Here is a 12,638-nt window from a genome sequence, read left to right on the forward strand (position 1 = left end):
CACACAAGATAATTGTGCACATTCAAGAATCTCATAGTAATACGTACTACTGCCCATCTTAAACTTTCTTCTTTGTGATTCACCAACAACATTCTTGTAAAAGCTACAAATGAGCTTATAAGAGTGGTACTCCAAGAATACAAGTGCCCAATTCCAATAGAAGTGGAACAAGTGCAACAAAACAGAGTAAAATACTCAAAAACAAGAGACAGGACAAATACCAATCTTGACTCATCCAAATTCAAGGTTTCTCATCTCCATTTTTAAGAGAATTCAAATAGGAATAGAGTGCAAAAATAATGAGGTCAATCCGAGTCCGGACGAAGAAGTTACGGCCAAAAAAAGTTTACCGAATATCGACGTCTACAGGCAAATATGCATAGGGTTTGCAAACTAATTTTCAAGTACGCGAACTTAAACCCCTGGATTTTGATTTTAAAAGATGTTATGCATACCTGGTAGGTGTACCATGAAGTTCAAACATCCCGAACTATTATTTTCAAACCTAAACATTTAAGAACCTTAAACAGATATCAAGTTAGGTAGAAAAGAATGATAAGAAAGGTACGTGAATCATTATAAGTTCTCTAAGCAAATAAAATCACAACTCTTGCTCAAGTTTATAGACATACCTTTTTAGATGAATCCAGACGAATTCTAAAGCCTTACTGAACATAATTTGTGTGCCCCAAATTCTCGCGCTTCCCTCACCGTATACATAACAGGGCATTCCTTGGTGAGGATGCACTTACAACACAATCAGGTTGTGTTGGGGGTGAACAATGGCTTTCTCACCACAAGTTACCTTTGGATTATCATGAAAGATATCGCTTTTAGAACCTTTCACATCCAATTCCATTTTCCCAAAAAACTTGTTAAGTTCCAACATCATGGATATTGCCTTCTCCATAGTCATGGAATTTTTTGGGAGATCATTCCTTTTCACACTCAAAACATCATCGACTTTCTTTGGTATCCACTTCAGAGTGCGTTTAGGAAACAATTGAAACCTTCTTCCCAGTATTCTCTTCTAGAATTCTCGGAAGAGAATTGGATTGACTATTCTTTTGCAAGTTAGTCTTTCTCCAGTTGGGAGCATCGACCTTGTCTTCGTCTTTACGAAGTTATCCTTTTGATAACCATTACGATTGTGAAAAAGATTCGTACGACGTTTATAGGCAAATCTAGGTTTATCATAACACCGATTCCCTTGCCTAAAGGTTGGAAAATTACAACCTGTAACGCTAGGAGGGTCAGTCTTAACGTATGATATTGGTTTCACAACTTCTTGTGATGCCCAAACAAGAACATCATGAAGTTTCTCATTCCTTATACGGAAACGACATCTCCTTTCTAGGTGACCTTTATTTCCGCAATAGTGGCAAACATAAGGAATGTTCTTACCTCGATCCATGTGTGTTGTCTTTGGAGGTTAATAAACATTGCTCTTTTGAACCTTAACTGCAGGTGAAGGTATTTCAGTTTTTCCATCAGTGAAAACCTTTTGTTGAGAAAAATCATTAGCCTTGACAAATTTTACCGCTTTGCTAATACTTGGAGCATCTATTCCCTTATTGCCCAATCCTCGTGTATCACGATGATTTTTACTTGCTCCTAGCATAGTGGTTAATTTTCTTGTCATCTTCCAACATCTTGATTTTATCAAGAGCAGCATCTAAATCAGCCTCAAGGCGTTTTTCTCGAGCGAGACAAGCACTTTCTCTGTCATCAAAACTAATTTGTTGAGAGTTAAACCTTGCTTCAGATTCTGCAAGTTTCTCTTCCAACAAAAAGTACTTTTGATAAATATTGTCACATTCAAGTGACTTCATACGTAGGTTTTCCTCAGAATCCTTGAGGATCGATTCGCAAGAACGATTCGAAAAATAAACACCTACGTAACATCTTCTCAATTTCTTGTTTTCTCGACAGAGAGGAATCAGAAGAGGTGAGACACGAGAAGTTGTAATCTTCTTCATTTTCCATGAATCCAAAAACTTAACATATTCTGAGACTTCCTCATCATCTCTATCAATATCTGAATCACCTTCATCAGAAAGTTTATCCAACTGTTCTTCTAGGAGAGTTTCCCAATCAACAATTTTTACATCAAGAGAATGTCTAGATATTGACTTAGATGTGACAATTCTCTCAGTTGAATCCAAGCTTTTAGAATCATCTGGTAATTTCTGAACTGGTATGTTATTAGAGATAGACTCGTCCATAATCAGATCGCTACAAACACAAACTTATAAGGTCTTTAACGTGTTTTCCTGCTCTGATACCAATTGAAAAAGTGAGGGTCTAACAACACCACCCAATATTTCGCTTATCAATCTGTATAGACTAACTCCGAAATACTTTGCTAGAGAATCAACTAGACAGTCAGACTCAATCTAGATAAAATTATCTCAAGGAGTTAATATCTCTCTATTGATTTGATTTTTACTCAAGCGAAAAACAATAGCGAGTCTTTATCAAATACAAGGAATAACTTGGACGGTACCAAAGACCAATGTCCAAGTGTTAATCAATGAAATCGACAACCACAAGGTCGGATCTCCAATCGATTAACCTTTAACGCACAACCTGTATTATTTCAATTATAAAGATAAACAATATAATGCGGAAAATGAAATAACACAGACACCAGAAATTTTATTAACGAGGAAACCGCAAATGCAGAAAACCCCCGGGACCTAGTCCAGATTGAATACACACTATATTAAGCCGCTACAGACACTAGCCTACTCCAAGCTAACTTCGGACTGGACTATAGTTGAACCCCAATCAGTCTCCCACTAATTCAAGGTACAGTTTTACTCCTACGCCTCTGATCCCAGCAGGATACTGCGCACTTGATTCCCTTAGCTGATCTCACCCACAACCAAGAGTTGCTGCAACCCAAAATCGCAGATTTGATAATAAACAAATCTGTCTCACACAGAAAAGTCTATCAAAGGATAAATCTGTCTCCCACGGAAAAACTCTAGGTTTTTGTTTCGTCTTAAGATATGAAATCAAAGTGAACAGGAACCAGTTGATAATCCGGTCTTATATTCCCGAAGAACAGCCTAGATTAATCAACAACCTCTCAATAGTCTTACTTGAATACACAAGAGGACGTCGAGGAATCAAAACAGTGAGACGAAGATGTTTGTGACTTCTTTATCTTTCCTATCGGAGAACTCTCGCGATCTCAAGACAATCAAAGATTGTACTCGTACGATAGAAGATGCAAGATCAGATCACACAACTACGATAAAAGTAGTATCGGTCTGGCTTCACAATCCCAATGAAGTCTTTAAGTCGTTAACCTGGTTTTAGAGAAGAAAACCAAAGGTTAGAGGAGAATCGACTCTAGCGAGCGCACTAGTATCACACAGACGTGTGGGGATTGGTTCTTCCCAATGCTAGATGTCACCTATATATAGTCTTCAAATCAGGGTTTTGCCTTAGTTACAAAGCAATCAATATTCACCGTTATATGAAAACCTGATTTAGATTCAAGCTAATATTTCTCAATCGTTAGATCGAAAACTTAGCTTGTCACACACACTTGAGATATACGTTAACTGGTTTTGTGAAAACCGTGCCCAAACGTGTACGTGTATGTTGGTTCAACATGGTAACCCAAAAGGTCAACCATATGAGCATTTCATATTAACCTTGTTCTTCTTCACCATAACTAGTTCAATTGACTCAAATGAACTATTTAGAGAGTTGTTCAATTGCTATGAGATCTTATGTAACTACACAAGTCACAATTGAAATAAAGATGATTCGATTCGATTGAATCGGCTCATGAACTTTATAGCCATGGTTTGCATACTGCATTCCTTAGTAATTTAAGTTTCATGTTCAGAGCACATCTTTAGATCATAACCTACTCAAGTACGCAAACAAGTTCGCGGACTTAAGACAACCGGCAGAGTTTTCCAAACTCAGCAGAAAATCTCGGCAAGGAGACTTCCGCCAGTTCGCGGACTAAACACGCAAACGAGTTTTTTGGAAAATCCAGCAGAAATTCTCGGCAAGAGAACTTCTGTCAGTTCGCAGACTGAGTTCGCAGACTGAGTTCGCGGACTTGGCAAAGCCAATTCCTCCGGTTTCTCTCAATCAACAAAGTTCGCAAACTTCGGATTAAAGAATAGGACTTATGCACATATGTGTTTCCACACAATGATTATATCCATCATTGGTTATATAGACCTAAACTCTCATTCCAACCATTGAAACATTCTTAGAGGACGTTATATAGTTGTTACACTATTTCTCGTCAAAGCGATTTTCAAAGTGATTGAAACAATATGACTTTCGTCATTAGGTGAAGATAAACCCGATCAAAGCGAAACACTTTACCAACACATGATTTCGAGATATAGATAGGCGAGATATACTCGGCTCGAAATATCAAATGTGTATGATCCAGTCTATATAGCATACGAATTTTGTCTCATAAGAAGTAGGAGATAGAAGAGATAGACTTTTGAGTGATATATAAGTTCAAGTCTCCACATACCTTTTTGTTGATGAAGTTCGACGGTTCCTTGAGTAGATCTTCGTCGTTGTATGATAAATCGCCATGAAGTCCTTGAGCTCAACTACACTTTTCTATCCTAGTCCGAGACTTAGATATGTAGACTAGAAATCAAGACTCATAGTTTTTATCACTAACATTGACAAACATGCTTGATATAACAACGCATGCGAGGTCGACCGAGCTATGCTCTAACAAAATGACCAAAGGAAAGCTTGGCGATCTAAAGCAAAAGAAAAAAGAGTCCCATAAGATGAACCTTTGAAGTAAAAGTGCTTCAGGATGAAAGAGTAACTCTTTAACTTTCTCATACTCTAGGCACGCAAAGCCCAAACGAGGCTAAAAAAATGTCAATTAGTATAGTCAAAATCACTCTCCAGGATCGAGTGCTCGCCGAGTAATCGCTACAGGCTATATGACCAAGGCGATTTCCGATTCCAAGCCATTTCCGATTTTTGGCAATTAATGCGGATAATTTGCCGATTTTGACTGATTTTTGAGCAAAAACGAGTTAACGATTTTTCCGAGTCAGCTTTGCTGCACTAAAATCAGAAAATAAATTTTTATAATTCCCCAGATGGGAGTAATCAAATAGAAAAACCTCTAAATACATGATGAATACGTTCAATATAACAATATTACACACTTAAATACATGATAATGTTAAAATTTTAAATTTAATTAGGTAAAAAATATGACTTATGAGCAGCAATATATAAATCTCTAATAAATAGATTCCGAGTATTAGACCGAGTTTTGGCGATTTCAAGTCCGAACTTAATGTTCCTCGCTCCAAGCTCCTCAACTGAGTAGGACAGAGGAACGATTTCTACTACTTTGATATCAATACCAAATCCAAGATCTCTCCACCCAGCCCAACGACATCATTTCGAGGCGAAAATAATGAATGTGGCTCATAAACTTGTCCAATTACTAAAAAAAAACACGAGAAAGAAGTCAGTAAACCTCCAAACCAAAGTTTTAAAAAAAGTAATCTAGAATTAGTTCTACGTACCTCAGTTGGCTCTGAAGTAAACCTGGCTTCAGCTGCTGAAAAATTGCGTGAACAAGTGATTCAACATCCGCATATTGAAAGGGATCTAATGCAATAGCTTCGTTCCTTTCCACGGGAATATCACAATAGCAACAATTCGACCAAAACCGAAGATCACACACATTGATCAAACTAATGACATACAAAAACAAGATATCAAGAACCATGCTTATAATGTCGTTCTTCGGATGAGGAGAATTAGTTATATCCACGGTCTCTCCTCTGTCAGGAAAAGTTCTTTCCCCATCTGCAAAGATAGTAATAAACAAATCGTTATTACTGCAAAAGGTAAGGGAATGGAAAAGGAAAATAATAAAAGCAATTCAAGAGATTATAATGCTTACTCGAAGAAGCACGGGCCGTCGAATTAGAAAAACGCCCAAAGAGCTCATGATAAAATGAGCCAGACAAGGCTGATGGCCAATTTTCATCAGAAAATGCACCATTAACATTACAAAAAAAAAGCATGACTACTATGAGATGGATCAACAAGATCAAAACCACTCAACATCAAAAATTATTGGATAAAAAGACTCAAAATGGGAGTGGGAACACAAAATCATACTGAAAAATGACCCAAAAATAGGTGAATCATATTTCTTGCAAACCAAATTTGATAAAAATTATTAACAAAAAGGTTGGACCGACTGATTTTAATCCCGCAACATCGAAAAATAGTATGATAACATAAAATGGTTCTAAAAGAAATAAGAACCTGACGAATCATCGAAAAATACCCTTAAAATAATAAAAGGCTTAAAAGGATTGAAAAATGACAGGAGGAAATTAAACTCTGAAAAAGCATCAAGCTCAAGCAGTATGAAGCTATAAAAAGGCTTCAAAAATACTCAAGAATCTCAAAGGAGAATAGAAACAAAACTCGAGACTGTTAGATGAAATTTACGAGATCAGAAGCTTCTCTTATATATAAAAGAACTAGAAAGAGGGAAGGAAAGTGAAAAGGATTGACCGCCTAAGTCGGTATGCTATACTCACAACCTAAACCCATATTTTACTGAAAGCTATAAAGGTGTCTGGGAAGCACGAGTCACGCAACACACTGTCTAATCTAAAAAACAATTCTTCGATATCCAAAAATAAATCACACGACAAAAACTGAGCATGCAGTTAGGAAGCAGTAATTTAACCTTCTCTTAACAAAAAGAGAACACTCCCTCAGAGGAATACCTTCTAGTGTCACACGGTCAAAAAGGTGGAAAATATCACCAAGACAACCGACTGACGAACCAATTCCTCAACTAAAAGATGCTCCCTTTCCGGAGAGAAAAAGATATCAAACTTACTTTTATACTGAGTATGAAAGAGAAGAAAATGAAAGGGTAATAACCAGTAGAACGGTGAAAAAACCCCACTTCACTGCACACATTAAGGACATGTATAGCGGCAACCCACTACTACAAGTCAATAAAGTGCACGATAGGGAGTGGGTAAATAAAATCTACCAAATCACCAAACTTTTGGAGTTCCAAAGAAGGTGAACAACACTCCAAAATTGAAAATTGTGTTAATAATTAGGGTTAGAATAAAATTGTATTTTTTAAAGAATATTTGAGTATCACGAGATTGAATAGCCAAATTGAAGAGAAAAAACATCTCAATGAAAAGCAAAACACAGAAAGTTACATAAAGTAACTAAGTATTTAAGGCGGTATGAAACACCTGGTATGACATGACAGGAAAAATTACAAGATCATTGAAAAGATCTGATCTTTGATATCTTTGAAAAGATACTTCGTTGTTGGGAAGGAAAAGGGGACAGGTGTACAATCTGGAAAATCCCAAAACAGCCTGAAGGGATTTGAAAAGATAAAATACACACCACAGTGAGATACCCAAGTATCCTATCAAACGTCAGCGAAATAAGATGATAAAAGTCGGCACAAATAAAGCTATGAGTTGTTTACAACCAAGAGCTATTCTCTGAGAAGTTATTCTCGGCTAAAAACTACTTACAAACGCGAGTTATTAATGTATGAACTAAAGTTTAATAAAAGAAGGCTATGGACTTACCTTAATTAAACTGGGGGCAAATACGTAGATAACAAAATATTACATCTATCGGAAAATTGACAGCTTGAGAGTAATACAGCTGAGACGAGGAGTAAGACTTAAGGTCAAATGTCGAAGACCTGAACGAGGTGTCTAATAATCAAGCCACGAGTTGCCAAACACAAAAGAGACATGAAAATAGACGCGAAAAACCTGAGTCCAAATACGGAGCTAAGAAGAATCTCAATGTTGTCAGCTAAGTGGAGACCCGGAAAGCTAGATGTTAACGAAGAGTTGTCTCAGGTCCGAGTATGTGCAGAGTGGGAAAATGTTATTGGGACCCACCTCCAGGTATTAGGTCATTTTACGTGTAATCCTCATGTTCATGGCTGTGAAAAGCTGAGAATGTAAACAGAATCATTTCATTAATAGGAATCAGTCTTCGAATACTTCCCCCTCCTCTCTGATTAACTTCTAACTGCCTAATTCTAGAATTGACTTGGGAGATAATAAAAAAACCTAACAAAGTATCACAAAAACGATCCAAAGACCGTAAATTAGAGTGATTAATAACGATTGAGTTCTCAAATCAAGAACTACAATCACTAGTTTGTGAAGGTAAACTTCTCGGTAGAGTTGACGTATCTCCAATGAGTCCACCTACTTGCACTCTTTAGCCTCAGCCCTTCCGACGGTAACATAAGAATAACACCGGATTACTACGGGGACGTACCTAATTACAGGGGTTGTACCAATTCATCAAATCTTATGGTTTTGATACAATAGTTTTGTTCTATATGAATTTGGTACATTTTCGTGTAATTTGATACACCGACAACAATCTTGAAATTACACGACTACATTTATTATGATATGAATCAACTAACTCATGAAGGTACCTTTTTTATGAAGACTTTTGTTAACTTGTATACCCTTATACATGTTAAGGTTTAATAAAGAATTATTTTATTTCATTGGAAATTGTGTTTTTTTGTCTTATTCTACTAGAAATTGATTATTCTTGTATTAAAAACAACAAATCTTGTTCCCAATGCAAAGAATTGTTGTTTTCAGTACAATAAAACAAACAAATCTTGTTTCCAATGCAAAAAATTATTTTTTTAATGAACCTTAACATGTATACGGATATACAAGTTAACATGACCCTTTTATGAGAAGAGATTATGAGTTATGCAATTGCAGATTTTAAAACTAATCCCAATATCATAATGTTTTCTATAATTAAGTGTCTAAGTTCTAATCCCTAAAGATATCCTGTCATTAATTAAAAAAAATCATGTTAATACATTAACATGTCATGTTATCATTCCTATACCAAAAGCATATATAAAAAATAATATAGTGCAAGGTGATGAAAATTTGTTTGGTATTCATCAAGGAAAAGGTGCAGTTGGTATTGGCTATCTAGTAAGAATTTTGATATTTTGTTTTTGTTTTTATTAGATGTTAAAGCACATTCCAATGAATTTTTTAAACACATCATCTCAAATAAACAAAGTCTTCTTCATACTTTTTGGATTGTTTTGAACTACTCCTTCATGACACATGAAGCCAATCTGTAATGTTCTTCCCATTTGGCCATTTCTTGATGATATATCCTTTCTCTTATTGTCAATTTATTAACCTTTTCTTCATAGTTGATGTATACAAAAGAAACTTCCCATGGTCTTTCCTTTTCACCTTTCTAACGTCATATTTACTTCAAAGACCCAGAAAAATAAAACCAAATAAATGAAGATTATTTTCTTTCCTTCATTTTAAGACTTTATATAGCTGCAAAAAGAAGACTCAAATCAGTCAAAGATTAGAAAAAACCATTTTTCACCGAAACCCTTTCTCATCTTGACAAACCCATTATATATTCATCACTAATTGCTTATTGGTTCTTCATTTGCAGAGAAAGAAAAAAAAATGAAGGAGATATGGACAACTCTAGCTTCATTAATGGGTGTTTTGGCGTTCTGCCAAAGTCTGCTTCATTCTGTATTTCCACCAGAATTAAGATTTGCAGCTTCAAAGTTCTTCAATAAGTTTTTTCTCTGGTTTTCTCCATACTGTTATTATGATATAACAGAAATTGATGGAGTGAATACTAATGAACTTTACAACGCTGTTCAGCTCTATCTCAGCACATACGCTTCAGTTACAGGGAACCGATTGAGTCTCTCAAAAGCTCTGAATGCAACTTCATTAACATTTGGGCTGTCAAGTAGTGGTTCAATTATTGATAATTTTAATGGAATTACAGTCTGGTGGGAACATATTGTAACACAGAGACAATCTCAATCATTTTCATGGCGTCCATTACCTGAAGAGAAAAGAGGGTTTACTCTTAAAATCAAGAAAAAAGATAAAAGTTTGATACTAGATTCATATCTTGATCATATTCTGAGTAAAGCTAATGAAATTAGAAGAAAGAATCAAGATCGTTTGTTGTATACAAATTCTGGTGGAGGATCTGTTGACAGAGGGCATCCATGGGAATCTGTACCTTTTAAACATCCTAGTACTTTTGAAACTCTAGCTATGGATCCTGTTAAGAAGTCTGAGATTATGGATGATCTTTTAAGCTTTGCAGAAGGTGAATCTTTCTATCAACAGACTGGTCGAGCTTGGAAAAGAGGGTAAGCTTTTGAATTTCTGTTTTCATTTCATTTCATTTTTTGCAGAAATACGTAGACCAACCCATTTAGGCACAAACACAGGACTAACATAGTATGTCCTGCAGCAATGATCTTCCCATGCCCACAGATACTACTAATGTACTTTTGTTAGTGTTAGATGCACCATGTTAGGAATTGCAAACATAGTTACAGCTGCGCGGCTGCAGCGCTATTCGCTTTTGAATTGCAGTAGATTGTACTAATGTGTATTTTTGTTAGTGTCTTCAGTTATTAGATGCACCATGTTAGGAACAAGAAAAATAGTCACAGCTGCGCGGCTGGGCTGCTAGTCCCTTTTGAATTGCAGTTATAATTCTAATGATGCTAACTGATAGTAGTATAATGAGGTGGTTGTGAAATTTATTATTCATGTTAATGTTGTTTGAAAAACAGGTACCTTCTATATGGCCCTCCTGGTACAGGAAAATCAAGTATGATTGCTGCTATGGCGAATTTCTTAGGCTATGATATCTATGATCTTGAATTAACTGAAGTTAATACCAATTCGGATCTCCGAACATTACTAATGAAGACGACTTCGAAATCTATTATTGTGATTGAAGACATAGATTGTTCCATCAATCTCACCAACAGGAGCAAACCAGGAAGAAAATCTCAAAATCCACTGGAAACAGAAATTACAAAAGTGGCCGGATCAAATTCCAGTGCTGGTCCTGATGGTGGGAGTTCCATGACGCTTTCAGGTTTGTTAAATTTCACTGATGGGTTATGGTCTTGTTGTGGGAGTGAAAGAATTTTTATTTTCACTACAAATCACATTGAGAAACTGGATCCAGCATTACTAAGAAGCGGAAGGATGGATATGCACATCCACATGAGCTTTTGCTCATTTGAAGCTTTGAAGGTTTTGCTGAAAAACTATGTTGGATTGGATGAAAAAGACTTGTTGAAGAATGAGTTTGTGAAAGGTATGGAGCAAGTTATTGATGAAGCAGAGATGACTCCAGCTGATATCAGTGAGATTTTGATAAAGAATAGGCGTAAAAAAGAGAAAGCTTTGAAGGAGTTGTTGGAGAGTTTGGAAAGACAGCACAACAAAAAGAAGAAGCTGATAAGCGGAGGAGAGGCGGTCGGATTCGTGAAAGAAGAGAAGAGCTCGTTGATGGAGGAGGTAGTCGAAGAGGAGGAGGAGAAGAGGGAATTAGAGAAACAAGTAGAATACTGTGAGGAGTTAGAAAATTGCACTAAAGAAGGGCATGAAAGTGAAGTTGATGTAATGCAGAAAACAGGAGGTACTGAAGGGATTTGAGAGGTTTTCTTCTTACTAGCTATAAGAAATAAGGGAATGTCGCATCCATGTTTGTAATCAGGAGTTGAAATGTAGTTCATTAACTTTCAATTTAACACCATCTAACGAGTTTCGATTCTGTTTTAACGGATGTTTGGCTATTACATTTACGCGTATGTCTTTTAAATCATATAGTAGAATCTGAAATAACATATCTCACTCACTCCCTTAAAATTTATGCTGCAAATTGTCTGAAGAGTTCAATGCGGTAGTCCCATGAAACCTGTGCAGCTCCATGGGTTGGTGATGGCCTTGGCATTTTCCAACAGGGGGGTGCATAATGGACAGGAATTTTCCATACTACTTTTCACTTGTCAGTATATGGATATCATCTTTCTTAGTATTTTTTTCTTACATTATAATTCGGTTGGAGAAAGTGGTCTTTTTTCTTACAAACATTGTCGCACGGTATCAAGTTATCAACCATGAATGATCTTTTCGTTATCCTACAAAAGTAGCCTAGTCTAGGACATAGGATTGACTGAGAAGTTGAAGTCAGTGAAAGAATAATCCAATAATCTGCTTTCAGGTTTGATAATGCAGAAGAATGCTAGATAGCTGTCTGTACTCTGTAGTCTGTACCATATAGTTTGGGATATGGGCCCTGCCTCAGCCCAATAATTCTACTCAATGTAAGTATTGGGCTTTTTGGGTAAAAAATAGAACGATTTTTTGGGGACCAGCCTTTTTTTTGAGGGGACCATTGTTTTATAAGGCCATCTACCCTATATTTATAAGGGATGTCCTAAAGTGTAGACATTACTAATTTGCCCCCTAATCCTAATTGAGATTATAATGAAACTAATAACTACCAAAATTTAACCTAATCTAATCTATTAATAAAAACACAAAATCGGACCTACTCTACCGCCGCACAAAGAAAAAAAAATCTTATTCTTCCTTTTAACATCGTCTTCATCGATTAATCATCGATTCAAAAAAAATTCATCGTCGATTAATCAATCGAGTATAAGAATGGTTGGTCGAAAGAAAACCAACCGACTCCCAGGAACAGGTCCCTCATTAGGACATTTAGCAAAT

General features: G+C 36.2%; 1 protein-coding gene across 1 annotated transcript; it reads left to right on the plus strand.

Moving 5' to 3' along the window:
• The first annotated feature begins 9,356 nt into the window (after positions 1-9,356).
• LOC113282069 (AAA-ATPase At4g25835-like) lies at positions 9,357-11,724 on the plus strand. The gene is made up of 2 exons (XM_026531001.1): positions 9,357-10,249; positions 10,682-11,724. Exons 1-2 carry the CDS (start codon positions 9,537-9,539, stop codon positions 11,556-11,558), a joined length of 1,590 nt encoding a protein of 529 aa, XP_026386786.1. The 5' UTR covers positions 9,357-9,536; the 3' UTR covers positions 11,559-11,724.
• Positions 11,725-12,638: the final 914 nt, after the last annotated feature.

The sequence above is a fragment of the Papaver somniferum genome, chromosome 5, assembly GCF_003573695.1.
Source record: "Papaver somniferum cultivar HN1 chromosome 5, ASM357369v1, whole genome shotgun sequence".
Lineage (NCBI taxonomy): Eukaryota > Viridiplantae > Streptophyta > Magnoliopsida > Ranunculales > Papaveraceae > Papaver > Papaver somniferum.